The sequence below is a fragment of the Leptonychotes weddellii genome, chromosome 5, assembly GCF_054177405.1.
Source record: "Leptonychotes weddellii isolate Sample4059 chromosome 5, ASM5417740v2, whole genome shotgun sequence".
Lineage (NCBI taxonomy): Eukaryota > Metazoa > Chordata > Mammalia > Carnivora > Phocidae > Leptonychotes > Leptonychotes weddellii.
In genome coordinates, this window is record NC_138373.1 from 47,210,991 (window position 1) to 47,230,904 (window position 19,914).

Below are 19,914 nucleotides of genomic sequence, written 5' to 3' on the forward strand. Positions count from 1 at the left end.
CTGTGGACCCTATATGATAGTCCCAGCTCACAGAGCCCCCACTGCTTTCAGAGGCCTGCAGGGCTGTGCACACATAGTTGCAGGTTGGATTCTGAAAAACCAATTAGCCTCCATCTTCAGCGTGTGACCACCTGCAGAGAAGACTGGGTCTAGAGGAGACCCGAACTAGAGTTTCTGTCAGCGCATCAAGTTACCTACCTGGTAATTCCAGATCTGAAATGTATTAGTTGCCAGTGCACAAAGGCTGCAAAGGAATGTTTGTCTTTTTACTCACAGGATTAGCTTTGGTTTCTGGTTTTCCATGGACCTGGGCAGGGCAGTCCATCACCTCATATTTTAATTTCTTTTGTTTGAATAATGGGAATGGTAATACTCTCAACATGCTCAAGAGATGGATGAAAATTATGTCATAAAGGGCTGTGAAATACTTCACAAATTGGGACCAACCCAGTATTTTTGCTTTTCTAATCTCTTAAACTTTCTTTTTAGGCTAATGATGCTTATCTTCAGATGGCCATTGGAAATGCCCCTTGGCCCATAGGTGTCACCATGGTTGGTATCCATGCCAGAACTGGCAGAGAAAAGATTTTTTCTAAGCATGTTGCACATGTTTTAAATGATGAAACACAGCGGAAATATATTCAGGTAAGCAATTGGGAGGGAAAGAATTGCTCTGGAGGTTAACATTCTACAATTCCCAAACTGTCAATTTTGAGAGCAGGAGAAGAATTATAGCAAATTGGATGTAGTATGATAGGACACAAGTCCACTTTTAAGTACTTATGTTTAAGACCTCTTCACAGAATAAAATTAGAAACCTTGTAAGTTTCATATATGACACAAGACAGGGTGAGGCGTTGTGCTTTAATTAACTCAGCATTGAAATAATGCTATTTCAGTTGGCTTTGGAAGTTTGGTGAAGAAGGACAAGTTTAGACTATTTAGCAGTAAATCTCATTTTGTTATTTTCCAGATAGATATAACATCTGGGTTAAAAAGAAGATCTGAGTAGTAAAAATCTGGCTTTAATGAATATAATTACTTTTCAGTAACATTTAATGACCCTTCTTGACACAAACAGGGCTAAAGGGTTAAGTTTATTTTCTTATGGTCCTCTGTGCCTCACATAAACTTGTTTGTGTTGTTGGGTAAAACTTTTCTCAGTGGGGTCAACTGTTAATGCCACTTTTGCCAAATTGTCAAAAATCCCAGATTGTGTCCAATGACTTGTGCCGGATGTTAATTCTAAAGTTTGAAGATGATACTCAGGAGGTTTACTTAAAATGTAAAATTTGCTTAGAATGCATAACGAGCTTTCAGGTTTTGTGCCAGAGAGCAATTATTACCATATTCATGAATTATCTTGTTATGTGATTTCAATCCCAAGTGCTGAAGATTAACTTGTGCATCATGCTTTATGCCTTATTCATACATATTAGCATTTTCAAATAGTTCAGCTTGACTCCCTAATATGAATTGTAGAACTTATAGAGTTCAGATATACTTGTTGAAATTCAAAGACCTTTCCGTTTTTTTAATAACCACTGGTGACTGTATTGAAGGCAAAAGATTTATTTCGGCGGGGTGTTGGGGTGGTAGGGAAATCAGCCAGTGTGTCTGTAAAAGTCCATATAACAACATAAATTGTCTCAAAAACAGGTTTTTGCTTTTCAGGAATGGCATGATTTTCACTTCCCCTCAAACTGATTTTCTTTTTAAAAATATATCTAACATTTTTAAAGATTTCCGATTTATTTTTGGAAGCTGTATAATGACCTGTTCTTCTTCCATTGGTCTTCCTTTTTAACTGTTCCCTTCCCATTTAAAAAAAATCCTACTTTTCCCCCCAAGATGATTAGGGAAAATTGGTAAGTAACTAACCTTTAGGAGGGTGTTTGACTTAAACCCAATAATTTTCTTGTGGACAGATGTTAATTTGATAATACAGTCAGGTGGACACATAGCTGGTTGAGTGCGGGTTGCCGCAGAGGAATGAATAATGGATCCATGTCTAGGTGGATGCTAGTGAGATGTCATGGGGTTCTTAGTTACCTCAATATTTTTCTGTTAAACATTTTAATGACTGATTTGGTTGACTCTACAGAAAGGTTTATTTATCAGATTTATGGACAAGGGTAGGGTGTGTGTTAAGGTGGAAAAGACATTGGCATTCCAAAAGTTCTTGACAGACTGAAGGAAAGAACAGATTCTAAAAATACAATATTTAGCAAGGATGACCATAAAAAAAATTTGGATCCAGTGACCTGCTTGCTTGACTATACAGTCTGAGCAGTGTATATATGAGAAAGGATTAGGGAATTTAGTAAGCTATACATGCAATAAAATTGATAGTATGATATGGCTGCTACAGAGTCTAATGGTAGCTTATGCTACATTATTAGACATAGTAATCTAACTGTAGGTTCCACAAGGTAAGAACATAGGTCACTGTTATATACCCAGAGTCTAGAACAGTACCTTACTCAGAGGTGGGTGCTCCATAAATATTTGCTGATTGAATGAATATTGTATAGGACAAGAAATGTGAAAGTCTTGTTACTTTTGTAGTTCTTTGAGAAAGGAGACTGTTGGGGATCTGGGCAAGAGAGCTGTAGATAATGGGGGAACTTTCTGGCAGGAAAGGGAGTAAATTTGTTCTATAGTTAAGGATCAGTTAAGGTATAGGAAGGAAGACACATTTTTAATCAGTGTAGGGAAACAACAGTTTTCTTTTTATTAAACGTTTATTTTTAGAATAATTATAGATAGACTCACAAGAGGTTGCAAAAATAGGACAAAGCTTTTTAACAGAAGTGCCCTGAGACAGTAGTAGGGCCACTGGGAAGATGTGAGGGAGATCCCTGTCACTTGATGTTTGCAAGCATCACGTTAACTCTTGCCCTTTTTGCTCCTTGGATATCTTTGATTCTGCTCTGCCATTTTCCCTTGAGGCCGTTGCTTAAACCTAAGGTTGCAAACTCACATGCCCATGACAGTAGTAAGTGAGCTGAGTGGTAAGAAACACTTGACCCTCTGTCTTTTGTTTTCCTACTTTCATATAGGCAAAATCAAAGCAGTATTTCATTTTGTCTCAACTCTTTCATAACAGGGGATGGTGGAGGCTAGTGTTTAACCCTCACTGGTGCTGGAGTCACTTCAGCTCGTTGTTCCCTTGGAGGGATAGGGGTCAGTGTTGCTCCATCTTCCACCTTTTTTTTTAATATGCCAAATATCTTAATTTTTTCTAAAAAAAAAGTATGATTCTATTTTTAAAACAGTGGCACCAAATTAAGTTAGCATTGTGGAAGGACAAATAAAATGTTGGGTTTTTTTTATGTTTTAACATAAACCTGTGGTGCTGATCAGCTTAAGGCCAAAGAACCTGCCATCCCCCCGTGAGAGTTTTATGAAATTCTTGATGGCGATGAACGGAGTAATTTGCTGTCTTTTGAGTCCTCCTCCTGTTAAATATATTATTTGAAGATTAAGTCAGGGGTTGACAAACTTGTCTTAAAGGGTAAGATAGAAAATACTTGAGGCTTTGCGTTTCCCAGGTGTCTTTTGCACCTCTTGGACCCCACAGCTGGGGTGTGAAAGCAGCTGATGGCTGCGTTCCAGGAAAGCTCCACTTAGGAAAGAAGCGCGTGGCCTATGGACCCTAGTTTGCTGCCCTCTGGCAACTGCCTGACCCACACATTTTCTGCCTTAAGATATTGGCTGAGTAGGTAATCATGGAAGTCCTTCAATAGGGTAACTGTCTTATTAAATTGAGATACAGTAGACCTCTAAGAGGCAGTGGGTGTGTGAGGTGTACTCCTTCTTCATTGTACAGCCCAGTGATTCTTGGTATGCGTCATAATTTACCAAGACAGAAGACAACATCTAGATACAGAATGCTTCTAACAGCACCCCAGAAGTTTGTTCCTGCCTTCTCCCAGCCCAAGTCCTCTTGCCATCAAAAGTTAACCTATAGGTTAATTTTGCCTGTTTTTGGACGTCATTTAATGGAATCTTGGATGTATGGAATAATTATTTAGAAATCCTGGTGAGAAATATCTGTGTTAGGAAATATGGTTGAAAACAATTCAAGGGGCTATTTTATTGTACCATGATTTCATCTTTGGGTTTTACGCAAACCTCTATAGAATTTAAACCGTGAAAGTTGTTTGAAGTGTTCTCTTGCGGGCGCCTGGGTGGCTCAGTTGGTTAAGCAACTGCCTCTTCGGCTCAGGTCATGATCCTGGAGTCCTGGGATCAAGTCCCGCATCGGGCTCCCTGCTCAGCGGGGAGTCTGCTTCTCCCTCTGACCCCTCCCCACTCTCATGCTTTCTCTATCTCATTCTCTCTCTCTCAAATAAATAAATAAAATCTTTAAAAAAAAAAAAGTGTTCTCTTCCTCACAAAAATTAAACACACCACAGGGAGGGTTTTTTCACCATGCAGATCAAAGAAAAGTTGTATAGTTTATTAGCTAGCCTCAAATCTGGGGTTAGATTTTAAAATGGTGTTAGTAACTTCAAGAACTTTGTTTGTTTGCCAAATACAGATGTAACCTTTGGCCCAGATTCGGGTAAAGCTTCTTTTATACAGATTATAGTAAGCTCTTGGTTATTGACAGACTTTATAATTGAGTCATTTAAAGACCTCTCTTGAAAAGGTTCCCGTCTTGGGCATTCTTGTCTGTAAAGACGAGAAGGAGGAAAAGCTGAAATGCACATCAGGTGGCTGTTTGCTTGGCAGGTCCACTCTCCACTCTTCCTCACCTTGTCCTGTGCCCCAGAAACCTGGCTTTTATGAACACTATTGACAGGCTCCCTTGCCTTTTGGTTCTGATTGGGGTAGGCAGTGAGAGGGATGGGAAGGCGTTGTGTAGGTTTCGGGTATTTATTTCCTTACCTTCCTCCCTGTGAGGTCACTGAGGGTTGATGGCACCGCCTGTCGAAGGCCGTAGCTTCTCCCAGATGGCCATCTGCATAGTTACCATCTCTGGGCTTTGGTTAACTACCCCTCCCCCTTCCTTGCCCCTCAGAGCACAGGCTGGGTGCCGCTTCCCAGTATTGCTAGCTCTGGGGCACTAGACTGTCTCCTGTTGGTCCCGTGTCCTGCCCATCCCATGTCTTTGTGAAGTTCTTGGAATTACTGCCATCAAGTTTTCGAGTTTGAGTATGCTCTTTGTTTCCTGCTGAAATGTCCCTGATATATCTAGATTAATTGATCTGTGTACCGTGTTACAACAGATTTTTTTTGGGATTAGATGATTAAGGAGTAATATTCATTCTGAATAATTTTTCTTAGAGTTGCACTATTATAAAAGGCAAATGTCCTGTAACAGTCTGCTCTGACAAGTTGTTTTCAGTAATATAAGTTACTAAATTCTCTAGTAAAGACATCATCCCAACATTTTCTCTTAGTTATTTCAATCCGTATTTCAGGTTTTGACATATATACTAGCATTTGCCAAATTTATTTGTTCATGGAACGTTTGTAAATTTATAATATATTCATGTATTGCCCCAAATGGTAAAACAGACACTTTAGTCACTGCACTGAGTGGTCACAACTTGATCCGTATGTTGAATATACAGTCTCATGGTTAGCTGGTAAACATTCCCTAATCATCAAAGTATATGTCACATTTGTGGGTCATGTGGCTTCATGCTGCCTCCTGGCATTCTTGGCTATGATCCACCCTTTCTTAAAGGCAGGTTATTGCATGATAACATACTGTTGACCCATTTAATACTTTCTGCCATATTAAATTTTTAGAGAAAAATACTGCTAGCATTTATCGATCATATACATCACCTTTTAATATCACAGAATACCAGTGTTCAGTAGAAACACATTTTGGGGAATGCTGATTTAAGCAGTGCGTGTTTCTTTTTCAGCTGACAGCTGAACTCATTGTAAACACATTTCACTTGGGGTACTAAATCTATTTCTCAACTATGTGCTTGAAAAAAAGATCACCCTGCACTGGGAAAGCCTGGTAATCAAGTAAAGGAAATCTTCTCCCAGATGGGTCATTTAGTATAAATCCTAACTTAGCTAAGCAGGCAAGTGCTGTTTTCAAAATGGAATTCTCACTTGTGATTGTACTTTGTTACTTTCTGTGAAACAGTGAGCCTATGAGCTAGAAATACGTTCTGTTTCTCTCTCTTTTTTTTTAAATATTTTATTTGACAGAGACACAGCGAGAGAGGGAACACAAGCGGGGGCAGAGGAAAAGGGAGAAGCAGGTTTCCCACGGAGCAGGGAGCCCAGTGTGGGACTCGATCCCAGGACCCCGGGATCATGACCGAAGGCAGACGCTTAACAACTGAGCCACCCAGGCGCCCTTAGAAATTTGTTCTCTTAAAGAAGTATTCAGACAAGTGGAAAAATGAATGCAGCTCTGCTTCTTACCATAAACAATAAAGGCAGACTGAGTTAGTCCCAAGTTACCAGTTTTGCTTAAGTGTCCATTAAGTTCTACAGATACTGAAAATTCTTACACTTTTGATACTTGCAGTGGGACTTTTCATCATCCCAAGTAGCAAGATCCAGATAAGTTATTTAAAAGGCTAGAATGCGTTATTTAGATGAATGCAATTTTAATGATCTTGGGTGAAAAGAATTCCTGTAGACAGTTTTTGAAGGAATGGGCCTTTTATTTTATGCCTCACTATGGGTGTTAGTTGAAATTATAGAATTTAACTTAGCATTATTAAGTACACGTTTTTTGAATATTCTATTTCAGGTCAACTGAGTATTCCTTCAGTCCAAAGTCAGAATTAATTCTTGTGTCATGTTAATTTATTCCTTTATTAGAACTTTGGCAGCTCATTGACAGAATTTTAAATAGCTAGGTAGAAAATGTCACTCATGGAACACTACATCAAAAACTAATGATGTACTATATGGTGACTAACATAACATAATAAAATAAAATTAAAAAAAAGATGTCACTGAGCTCATCTCTTACTCTTCACATTCTTGGGCTGTATCACTAGACAGATCTGTACTTTCATTTTCAGGACTTTGTTCTTAGAGTGTAGACTAGTGACAGGGACAGAAATAATTGATGTGATGAAATGTCTTCTTTATATTTCAGTACAAAGATTACTTAAGAACAACAAAATCTTCAAGTCCTAGTAACTAATGAGAGTTTATAAAAGAAAAGGCAAGTCTAGCGAAAGAATTGTGATTGTAGTTTAGTTCGGTTTTAAAAAGTTACTCTTTTCTGCAATAATAAAAAAATTGGTAATTTTTTAATGGATGCAAGTTGATGTTATGGTTCATTGATTTATCTGGGTATAAGCAACTTTCATTATGTAGAATTTGTATCCTGTATCACATGCTATACTACACCAAACTGTGTCTGTATTTGATATTTTTATACTTTATCTAGAATATTCTGTAACGCTTTCAGTTAGATTTTTGGAAAATTGTGAAATACACAAAATTTACCACGTTCATCACTTTTAAGTGTACAGTTCATCAATTAGACTTTTATTTAAATGCATATATTTTTCTAGAAACATACTGATGAAAAAAAAAATCATTTTGGTTAAATTTGTGTGGGGAGGAGTCCTTAAGGAGCCATTAATGTAAACTGGGTAGAATCTGGAAGGATCAAGATGTGGGGCTGTTGGGCACTTCTTCTAAAAGGCCAGACTATGGGATGGGGCTGAAAACAAGGGAGTGGTTGAGAATTTAGGGTAAGTATTCTAGAGGTTCCTTCTCCTTTACCCAAGTGGGCCCTTCTCTAGCAGAAAGCTAGTTAACTTCCTGAGGGATTTGTACTGTTCAGGAAGGGTGTAATGCTGTAGTGAAAACAGTATACTTAACTGAGAGCCTGTGTATTGACAAATGAGCCCTGTAGGTCCTATTCTGCCCTGGTTCTGTGATGCTGGAAGCCGGGTTTTTATTCCCACTCAGGAATTGAGAGGATTCTTCTCTTTGAACTGACTCAAGAGAAAAGATTGGCAGTTATTGACACTCAGTAGTCCTCCAATGAAAAAAAAAACTAGCTTTCTGCCGTAATGAAGCTCCATTGACAAACCCTGTCCATTCAGGGAGTTTCCCTTAGCTCTTCAGTGCCTTATTCGTAAATATGAATGTTCACCTAGGATCATCAGACCTTTAGGGAAAGTTTACAGTGTGAAAGTGACACAATAAACCATAGAAAAAAAGGAATTCAGAGAAAGAAGGAACGGGGGGAAAAAAAAACCCTTCAATTAAAAGCTTGCTTAATATCCTTAGCTAAGGCTGTAACCATGAAATAACAGTATGCCACAAAGAATAGAGAATCAAAATTAGCTCTTAGAAATTAAACATTATAGCAGAAATTCAGAAGTTAAAAGAGTTAGAAGGATAAGAGAATGAGGGAGTCCATCTAGAAAGATCTGCACTATTCAGATTCCAGGAAAAAGCGAACAGAAATTGGAGGGTAGGAAATAAAGATTAATGCAGAAAAACCTCCCAGAGCTGAAGGATGTGAGTGTCTAGAATGAAAAGCATGCTAGCTTTCATTGAATATATAGCATATGAACAGGAAAGCTCTCACATCAAGACCTAATATAATGAAATACTGGAAGGCCAAAGATTTAAAAAAAAAAAAAAAAAACTTTAAATGCTTTGGGAGAAAAGAAATAGGTCATTTACAGGGACTCAGGAATTCAGATGCCATCGTACTTCTCATTAACAGTTCTGGAAGCTGGGAGACAGTGGAAGAGTACCTGTGTCATAGCAAGGAAAATAATTTTCAACTCAGTTAACATTCTTCTCTGAACTATCCGTTAAGTGTGAATATAGGCTAAAGATATTTTTAGACGAGTCTCAAAATGTCTTCAGACTGTGACCTCTCACATATCCTTCTCTGGAATCATTATTATAGCTAACATTTACATAGTGCTCACTGTGTGCCTCACTTTAGCACTTTAGAGCAACAATATGAGGTTGATGGTACAATTTCTCTTTTCCAAGTAGAGAAACTGAGCCATGGAGAAGTTAGTTCCCAGGGTTCCACAGCTAGGAAGTGGTGGAGTGAGGACTTGAACCTGGGTAATCCGAAGTCCACTGTGTTAGATCGCCTCTACTCGAGGACGTGCTCCACCACGGTGACGGAGGGAAACGAAAAAGATCCAGGAAACAAGATCCAGCACAAGAGTGGATCAAAAGGAACTGCCAGTTTGGAGGTGAAGGGATGCTCTAGGATAGTAGCAGTACAAAGATATCTGGAATTCATTTGTTCTGGAACACGTGGAGGGCTCCAGGAGAAAAATGGAACAGATATATTACCTGTTACGTTCAGTCATACGGAGCGTAGTCTGCTGGTGGAGAATGAATCGGTGGTATCTCCATAAACAAACACAAAGAGACAAATATGAAAGGGGATATCGTCATAATATACCACGTGGCTCTGCTTTGGATAATATTTGTGTAGACAGTCTGCAGTAAATCCTGAATGTTGCCTTCGCCAGGAATTGTGATTGGGGAGGGTGGGGAAGAGAAACGCCTTTAGATGTGTGTGCCTGTGAAGGGCCAGTGGGTGTGGTGTAAGAGGATTAAATGTCCGCTTTCACAGTAGGAAGTCAGTACAGACTATTGTGAGACAGAAGAAAAATGAGGCACTGTCTCAATATTTAGAAAGATGGCAGTAAATACCAGAAGAAACACGAGATTTAAAGTGGTTGCCTCTGGGGTGCTAGAATTAGGGATTGGAAAGGCTGAGGCAGAGAACTGCCATTATTTAAGTAATATATGACTTCAAAAAAATAATTATGTATACACAAAACATGGCATAGTTTTCCTGTGTCAGCCCATAACCTGTGTGTTGGCAAACCTTGAACGTTCTATATGCAGAGTATATCTGCGGTCTGGCCCCTTCTTCACACCATTACTGTTGCCACCTGGGCTCAGCCACCAGCTTCTCTCCCCTGGGTTACTGCAGCGTCTCCTGTCTGGACTCTGAGCTTTTATCCTTGCTCCTTTTTTTTTTTTTTAAGATTTTATTTATTTATTTATTTTTAAAGATTTTACTTATTTGACAGAGAGAGACACAGCGAGAGAGGGAACACAAGCAGGGGGAGTGGGAGAAGGAGAAGCAGGGAGCCCGATGCGGGGCTCCATCCTGGGACCCTGGGATCATGACCTGAGCCAAAGGCAGACGCTTAACGACTGAGCCACCCAGGTGCCCCTTAAGATTTTATTTTTAAGTAATCTCTACACCCAACGTGGGGCTTGAACTTAGAACCCCGAGATCAAGAGTCGCATGCTCTACTGACTGAGCCAGCCAGGCGCCCCCTATCCTTGCCCCTCTTCAGTATCTGCACAGCACCCAGAGCGATGCAGTTAAAATATGAATCCGATTATGATGCTCTCTTGCTCAGAGCTCTGCTGGCCACTCCCCATGTCCACACACACCCCTTCCCTGCTGTATTTTTTGCCATAGCATTTATCATCTAACATTAGGTGTGCTACGTACTCCTTTTGGTTCTTGGCTGTGTTCTGTCATTAGAAGATAATCTCAATGAGTGTGGGGATTTTTGTCTGCTCTGTTCCCTGTATTCTCAGCCTAGAACAGTGCTTGGCACACTGTAGCCCCTGAATAAAGATTTCTTAAATAAATGTACTGCTTTCATGGGAATAAAAATTACATTTAAAAGTAGCACCAGTTTTAAGAAGCTGTTTGCAGTAAGCTAAGCCAAGCAGCTCATTGTCTTACTGGCTTAAGCATCCTCAAGCAATTTGAAACAGAAATCCCGGGAGATCTAATTGAAAAGATTTGTTTCCATCTGGAAAATAACCATATGCTGTCCTGACATTACGCCCCTTGAAAAACTTGGGCTGCGTACTAGGAGTCCTTACTGCAAAAATGAATCATAGTGTTTCCTGGTAACTATTTAGGACTCAGACTGTTGAATTTCACAACCTTTTGGCAACTAAGATTTCAGACAGGATACTGGTATTTATTTTTAAATCCTAGAATCTGCTTAGTGAGGTTAAGTAAGCATCACAGATATCTCCTATGAGGATCCAACAGCCAAGATTCCATTTCTTACAGGGAAAACCGCCTCCAGCAGTCTGAACACCAGTTGGCCTTGTATTCGCTCATAATCATTCTTGCTGTGTTGCGGCCAGCTAAGGCTGCTTGCGTTTCGTCGGGGCGGGCTTTCTCAGCCAGCCCTCTTCCTTCTCACCTCTTCGTTCAGAAAATGTCAGGTGCCAGGCCAGTGCCATCACATATATCCCCATGGCTACAGATCACATGTCTGCATACACATGGTTAGAACTCCCAGAAGGAGAAGTGGGACTGTGAGAGGGAAGGGTCTTCATCCTCGGGCCGGCCCCGAGAACACGTGAATGAGGAGCAAGGCGAAGGACACAGTCTCTCTTTGCACTGCCTGCAGAGGTCTTGGAAATCAGCTGAAACCTAACCTTCCTCCACACTCCTACTTCTTAAGTAGCAGAATGTGGACACTCTTCGAATCTATGAAGGACTTTAAGATGTTTGAAAATCATGACCCTCGGATGTCGAATGTGTTAGATTATAGTTCAGTTTATATTGGAAGGGATGTGTATTTGTGTTTAGTTAACTGTGACACCAAAGAGGTTTTGCAGGGACTTTTTTGGTGGTGGTTTTGTTTTGCTTTTGGTGATTTCCCTGAGTGTAAGCGTTGTTTGCCTACTTAGGTGATTACGGAATAAGAGTTCTAAATGCTTGACGATGATTTAGGTCCCCATTATATCAGTGTGCCTTTTCAGGCTGCGTTCTGCCCTTCCTCAGACTTCCAGATACGCCCTTCTGTTATTGCCTTGTATAATGATAGCCACACACTGCTTTTCCTGCTAGGTCATGAAGCTCTTTCTTGTTTAAAGAGCTGATGCTATTTCACTGTATCATTTTGAGGAAAGATAATGAATCCTGAGAGAATCCTAGTTAAGTAGCAGGCAGTGTGCTGTATACATTTTCATATTCAGTATCCAGTAGAGCTCTGACCATAGTCAGCCTTTGGCCTGTGATAGGATTTCATTGTTCTCTTTACTATGATAGGGACTGGGTGGCTTCAGTTTTTGCAAACCCAAGGTGAGAAACCTTAAACTGATTTGTGCCGAATAATGCCTTGTGAGTCATTAAAATTAAGTGCCACTATGCTTGGTGGTGGTGGTTTATATATAGATTGCAATAAAACACTGGGCAGAGTGTCTCCTTGTAAACAAAGAAGTTTGTAGACTGGTAGACGGAAGAGTTGATAGGATTCACTGCTGCTGGCAGAGCTTTTCCCAGAATTGTTCTGGAGAGATCTGTAGTGGCATGCTGCAGGTTTCTACTCTTGTCCCTCTCTCGTTCGTGAATTTGGATAATGACTTAGAGGTATGTTTGCTCAGTGGTGGATGAGAAAGCCAAGATGGGTAACTAAAAGCCAAATGCCAACTAAGGATGTTGAAAGATCACAGAAGGATCTGTGAAGGGTGAGCTGAAAGAGACCGAATGACTTCTAATAATGACAGTTCTTGTCAACAATTTAAAAAGTTGCTACAAAGTTACAGATTGGCCAAGAACTGGCCAAACTACAGAAGAAATAAAAGCAGTTGAAATTTGTGAGATCCGAATTTGTGTGTGTCGTAGTTGCCTGAAAAGAATCAGAGTCTGGTGACAGATGCCAAAGGTACAGAACAGAGGCAGTACAGGGATCCTTCGACTAAATTCTGAAGGATTAGCCAGGTTAGGTTTGGGATGTTGTATTGTGTTCTTATGATTACATTAGAATGTTTTTATCATGTAATATTTGGTAATACAAAAGAATACATGTAATATGTAAGTTAGGAAAGAAACAAAAAACCTATCTAGAGACCTGTTCCAGCTTAAGAACTAGAACATTCTGAAGATCCTTGACTGTTTCCTCCTCTACCCCAGAAGTAACTGTTAAGTCTGAATTTGTCATTGCCTTGCTTTTTCAAAAGTAATTCTACCACATTATGTGTGTATTTATAAGACATATATTCTCTTTCAAGTTGATTTTCAGTTTTATTAAAATGACATTATACTTAATGTAGCCTTTGCCACTTGCTTTTTACATTCAACATTGTTTCTAAGATGCATGTGTATCAGTTGTTCTCAACCAGAATCCCTCATCAACAGAATTCCTCCATGAACACAGAAGATGATTTGAGTGGCTCTTTTCTCAGTTCTCGCAAAGATGGTACATAAGCGGCACTTGCTAGATACGCAGGAGAGCTGCTGTCTGGGTACCTAGCGTGGGTGCACAAGCGGGGCACTTGGGGCTTCACTCTCTGTTGGAACCTGCTGGCGTTCTAGTTAATTCACGTTTACTGCTGTAGAATGTTCCACTGGTGAGCATATTAAAGCTTATTCATATATTCTCTTCTTGTGGACATTTGGGTTGTTGCCAGTACTTTTGTTGTTACTGTGGACAGTTTCGCTCTGTGTTGTATGTACCTTGGGTGCATGTGAATAAACATGTCTCTCCATGTACATCTGAGTGGTGTTGCTGGGGACTGCTACGTTCCCATGGGGACATTGGTAAACCCAGGAGTAAAGCGAAGGGCAATTCAGAATAGTTCAGCTATTCATAACCAGTCTTTATTCTTATTTTCTTAGGGATTGAAGAGGTTAATGACCATTTGCCAGAAGCACTTTCCTACAGATCCATCAAAATGTGTGGAGTACAACGCACTGTGAAATCTGGGTATGGTGTCTTAAGTAACGAGAAACTTAAGTGGACGTGCTGTACGGACTTCTGGAATTCCCAACAGGAACGAGGGAAGAATAATGCGGTTTCCTGTGTTTGAGTTCTACCTAATGCTGCTCTCTCGGTTTTAAGAAACGGTGTTGGCTCTCCTGTCACATCTGGCTACAAACTGATTTTTGTGTCATTTACTTTAAATAGTCAAAAAATTAAGTTCTAAAGACTTTTCCTCGAATTTAAATGTGTAGACAACTGTCCCAGAAGAGGGTCTAAAATGACGTCTTCCCTCTAGACCTACAAGCTGGCACTTAGAGGATTGAAAAGGAACATTTGAGGATGGACTTAATTTCTTTCTGTAAAATACGGTAATTTTCACATTGTCTTTTATGTAGCATTTATAAAAAATATTTTTATATATTTCAACAAAAATATGGAACCATTTAATGAAACTTTATAGTCCTTAAATGTTGCTGAACTTTTGCCATCTTGCAGTAGAATTGGAATGTAAATGTTATTACTGTTAACTCAAGTGTTGTTTTTCTTGCATTTCAAGGCTTGCTTTTACCTTCTAAGGAGTGTAAATTTTAGTATTTGTCATCTCTTTGGGACAGAAGAATTAACAGGAAATCGCAGTTCAAAATAGATGGTATATTATACCAACAGAAGTTTAAATTAAGAAGCCCAGTGCCTCAAGGTTCAAGGTGGGGCAGTGGATTGTCAAGCCAGCCAAGGATGGGGACGTTGTGACACCACTGGTTCTTCCCAGACTAGGACTGCCTGTGAGTCTCCTTGTTGCAGGGCCCGCGGTGGACCGCCGCTCCCGGCCCTGTGCCACCGCGCATAGAACAAGGCGCCGGGACTCTGGTCACTGCCTGACACAGTAGGCCATGCGTCTGAGTTGGCCCACATGAGGACTTCCGAATCTCACACAGTGTCCTGTGCAGATAATGGTATAATGGTGACGAATCGCTGCGCTCTGCAAGTTGAGAGGCCTCGGTTAATAGAGGAAGGTGGGTGAATGGAACTGACCTGCCCAGGGGGTGTGACAGTGTTGGGTAGCAGTAGGGGGGTGCTCCCGAGTCAGCACTGCCGAGCTGGAGGTCCCAGCTCTCCCCCTACAAGTGCGAGACCCTGGGTGTCACTCAGCCTGTCTCTGCCTCCTTTTTGCCCCGTCTGCAAACGGTCGCGAGGCCCTGGGGTGTACACCTCAGCATGCCGCTGTGGTGGTCAAGTCAAATAAAATGCTTAGTGCGCTGCCTGGCAAATGAGAGCTCAGTGGGTACTGGTTCTTGTGTCCTCGTTCCTAGAGTGTTACTGCAGTAGCGTTCCTGAGCCCTGTGCCGAGGGGCGGTGTGTGCTCAAGTCAGGGTAACACCAACGTTGGGGGGGGTGGCAGCGACAGCCGTAGGGGTAGGAGCGGTTACCAAGCAGGGACTGTGTCTGGGCTCGGTGACTGCTCCCGATTTCAGCCAGTTGGGAGTTGAAAGGGTGAGAGGACGTGGTGGGAGCTAGAGTCCGCTGAGTCGTAGGTGGGGGTAGCTTCTCATAGCTCCACGGTCACCTATTCTGGCCCCTTTGGGAAGGCTCGAGAGCCTCTTGTGGTCACCTGTGTATGGCCATGCCTGTCGGATCATTTCTGCTGGGTTTCTGCACAGGGTGGCTGGAGCCCGCCGTCCTGAATTGAATCAGGCTTATTCCCTACCCCACTCCCCACTTTGGAAACCATTTCTTATGATTAAATTAGTTAGGACTTAGGAGAGCTTACTCTAGGGCAAATGAGAGAGAGACTTTCGTAAGATAGGACGCTAGTCTAGACTTGAGTTACGTAATCTTGTTGTGTTGGACTTGTTGATAAATACTGTTGAATGAATACTCCCCAAATTACTTCTCTTTATTCACAATCAGACCACACAGCATGGCAGTCCGTTGTTTTCATGTTGTCTTTCCATTTGCTGTTAGTTAATACTCCACATAAAGAAGAAACTGTATCAGGTGACACCAATACCTTCTAAAATTGATCTGTATGGGTAGAAGGTTTAAAAAAAAAAATGGTAACTTTCTATAGTCCTGTGAATGTTAACCATTGGGGCTTAGGTAGAGGGAAGCAGGTTCGTAGAAAAGCTTTCCATTTCCCTGAAATTAAAGGTCTTCTGTTACTTGCAAATAATCACGTGGCTATATAGAACAGTAACCTCCCGCGTTCTCCACATCATGAAAATTTTAGTTCAGCGGATATGACATACTTCTGCTTTTAGCTATTTTTAAAATAATAAAGGCATCCTTTAAAAATCAGTCACAGCCCTGAAATTAACCATTCTTCCCTTTCTTCATTACTGCCGGCCCAGACTCCTGTCCAGAGGAGTTCTTTCTGGAGTCAGATTTAATAAAATGCTGGTATTCTCTCACAAGTAATCCTGTATTTTCTGGGAGTGTTCTTGCCAACTGCAAAGACCAAGCAGTAGATTTTAGCATTACAATACAGAGCCTGTGGCAGCCTGGAAGCCAGGGCTGTGCTCTCAGTCTTTGGGGAAAATTAGGAAATGAAGTTGAGGCCAAAGACAATTGAGGGAGAGAGAACGAGGATGGTCCCGATCTCCTGAGGAGAAGGGGAGGTCCCGAGAGACCCGAGCTGGGAAGGCATCTGTCAGGAGTCACAGAACTGAGGGATCTGCTCCGAGCTCAGCGAGAATTGGGAGGAATGGGAAATAGGATTGATAGCAGAAGGGCTTCTTGGTGTTAAGTCCTTCCAGCTGGTGATTTCCTGACCTATTCTCACACTTTCGATTGCCCTGGGTTTTGACCCCCGTAAATACTTGAGAAACACAACTGTCTTTTCACTTGAAAGTCATTTATTCTGTGAGCAGTTTAGAAAAGACAACAGAAAAGTGTTCCAGAGTCTTTGGTAGATTTGAATTTGGGGATTCGTTATCACTGGCTCCTTTTCAGCCACACAGTCACCCCCTTTTAAGGATTAACATAGGAGATGGTAGAATTCGGGCAGTTTTAGTGAAAGGGGGGCGTTAAATTGCAGTGTCGCGATCGCCTTTGTCGGAGTGTCTTGGAGATGTGCCTCTCCAGTACGCTCCCATGAAGCCCCTCGCTGGCCGACTTGACCCCGTAGAAATGTATGGTATGGGACCATATTGGGAGTCCTGAGCTGCAAGCCCTGCCTCACGGCTTCTGATGTGGGAGTTTCCAGCTGTGTGAGGAGCCAGCACCAGCCCCCTGAGGGTCACTACAGGACCACTGTTATGGCAACTGGTTTTCATCACAGACCCAGTAGCTCCATTGGCTGAATTCTAACCACACGCTAGTACTTTAATGGTTAACAGTATCCTGAACATCTTTTGAAATTTAAAAACAAGTTCTGGGGGTGTGGAGTAACTCGGGGAAGGCAGTGTGGCTGGCGGCAGTTGTGGTGTGAGCCGATCCCATTCAAGATCTGGGAGCCGTGCTCATTTAAAAAAAAAGGTTTTGTATATTTACCAAAAGCTTATTATGAAAGCTTTGATTACTTACTCAGTTGTGCCCGTACTAAACCCTGGGGTCCTTGGTACAGCTTGCTGGAGCTAACCGCCCTCACGTTGCCGGTCGGGATTGCTCTGCTGAAGCAGGCGGCTTGGTTTTGTGGGGTCCCGCCTCCCCGCCTATAAGCACCGGCTTTGAAAATACTGTCAGCCTTCCCTCACAGCATTCAGGCTGGATACATACTTTCACCGGGGAGAGCAGCTAAGAAGTTTCAAGCTTCCTTTCGAGTATGATCCGTGACCTCAGAAGTGTTCACTGAGCTTCCTCCCACGATGGGCAAGAGTCATTTGGGCAGTCTGCTCTCTGTGCCTTTCTGAACTCACAGTTTGTCATTGCCAAATTGCCTTTCCTGTCCAACTGCTCTGCCTTTTTTTTTTTTTTTTCCAACTGCTCTGCCTTTAAGACGTAGGAACAATCGGGAAGCTTTAGTGTTGTAGTCTGAGCTTGGCTTGGAGGTTCTGCCCTCCCGGGAAGCAGGAGAGTTAAAGCTGTAGCTTTGGAAACTTTCTGACCACAATTCAAAGTATAACAGTAACAAATGCGTGCGTACATGAATGCACATATAATTGAAACAAAAGCACTCACATACTCTTCTCTTGTATTTCTTTTAAGAATATGCTGGCTGTGACTCCAAACAGGGTTACGACGCATTAATGCACTGTGACCAGTAGTTTGAAAACCACCCATTAAGACCACCAATTATCAGTAGAGTTAAGGATGGAAATAACCTGGTAGATGAATTCAGGGCAGAAGGACTCTACTTTTTATTTTTTTTAGCCACCTAGGCACCCCTAAATTGTTGATTTTCCCATGTAAAGGCAAACAGGTATTGGCTTTCAGGGTCACTACAAAGGTCTATTACAGTGAAGGTTGTGCTTTCTGGAGATACGGCTGAAAGTGGGGTATGAGGATTTGGCACAACTGGGTGCTGAGGAATAACTATATTGTTGATAACTCTTTAAGTCCTGAACAAACCTCCATCCTCTTCCATTTTTTTTTTTTTTTTTAAATAACATATAATGTATTATTTGTTTCAGAGGTGCAGGTCTGTGATTCAACAGTCTTACACAATTCACAGTGCTCACCATAGCACATACCCTCCCCAGTGTCCATCACCCAGACCCCCATCTCTCCCACACCCCTCCACTCCAGCAACCCTCAGTTTGTTTCCTGAGATTGAGTCTCTTATGGTTTGTCTCTCTCTGTGGTTTCATCTTTTCATTTTTCCCTCCCTTCCCCTATGATCCTCTGTCTTGTTTCTCAAATTCCTCATGTCAGTGAGATCATAGGATAATTGTCTTTCTCTGACTGACTTATTTCACTTAGCATAATACCTTCTAGTTCCATCCAGGTCGTTGCAAATGGCAAGATTTCATTTTTTGATGGCTGCATAATATTCCATTGTGTGTGTGTGTGTGTGTGTGTGTGTGTGTATCACGTCTTTTTTATCTATTCATCTGTTGATGGACATCTAGGTTCTTTCCATAGTTTGGCTATTGTGGACATTGCTGCTATAAACATTGGGGTGCATGTGCCCAGAAGGACTCTACTTTTAAAAAGTTTTTTAAATACAGAGCTATAGAGATCACACTCAGCGTTCAAGGTTAGTGTGAAGTTTAGCAGATTATAAAACCTTTCCAATGCTAAGTACTTGCGAAGCAGCAGTTCTTATATTTCAGATGAAGAGACTATCCCCCAAGGGGAGGATAACCACAACACACAACATATAGTTGGCAGCGTGGTTTGGTGACTACCTTATGCTGGCTGTCAGTTGTATAAAGGGAGATGAACCAAGGTATAAAATAGGTGGGAGCTCAGAGGTAGGGTTGAGGCAGAGAAAGATACATCGTGCATCAAATCTCTATTGAGGGTTGGCTCATGCCTTTAAAGATTACTTCCCAAGGCTGAGGTAGGGCTGGATTACATTCCTTTTTATGTAAATTTTTAAGCAATTGTGTAATATAGAAAAATGTACAAATAAGAAGACTACCGTATCCTGATACATTTTTCAAAGTGAATATCTCCCCAAAGTCTCCAGCACCCGAGTCAGGAAAGAACGTTGTTAATGCCCGGGAAGTCTCCTCATGCCCCCTTCTGGTCACAACCATGGTCCTAATGTCTAACATCATTACTGCTCCATAATGTACATACCCTACAATTCACCCATTTAAAGTATATAGAGATTTAGACTATTCAGAGTTGTACCACCATCGCCACAATCTAAGTTCAGAACATTTCATCACCCCTAAAAGAAACCCTGTACCCATTAGCAGTCACTAATAGGTTAGTTTTGCCTGATTTTTCATCTGCTCATTTGTAAATGGACTCAGTGGTCTTGACTTGTTTTATGTTTCATTTCTTCTGGTTTCTTTTTTTTTTTTTAAAGATTATTTATTTATTTGAGAGAGAGAATGAGAGAGAGAGAGAGAGCACATGAGAGTGGGGAGGGTCAGAGGGAGAAGCAGACTCCCCGCTGAGCAGGGAGCCCGATGTGGGACTCGATCCCGGGACTCCAGGATCATGACCTGAGCCGAAGGCAGTCGCTCAACCAACTGAGCCACCCAGGCGCCCTCATTTCTTCTGGTTTCTGATCCTCCTCCTCATCATGTGTCATTGTGATTCGTTCATTCTCATGGCCACATCCCATAATTTTTTTTTTTTTTAAAGATTTTATTTATTTATTTGAGACAGA

The 19,914-nt window shown here is 41.4% G+C and overlaps 1 protein-coding gene across 4 annotated transcripts in view; it reads left to right on the forward strand.

Annotated features, from left to right (window-relative positions):
* The window catches only part of PRPF18 (pre-mRNA processing factor 18), a 48,622-nt gene extending 33,658 nt beyond the window's left edge, over positions 1-14,964 (forward strand). For all 4 annotated transcript variants that reach the window (XM_081820609.1, XM_081820611.1, XM_081820610.1 and 1 more), the window contains 2 exons: positions 490-645; positions 13,607-14,964. In XM_081820609.1, the coding sequence (XP_081676735.1) occupies positions 490-645; positions 13,607-13,687 (237 nt within the window). In that variant the 3' untranslated portion in view covers positions 13,688-14,964. The remainder of the gene's footprint in view (positions 1-489; positions 646-13,606) is intronic.
* Positions 14,965-19,914: the final 4,950 nt, after the last annotated feature.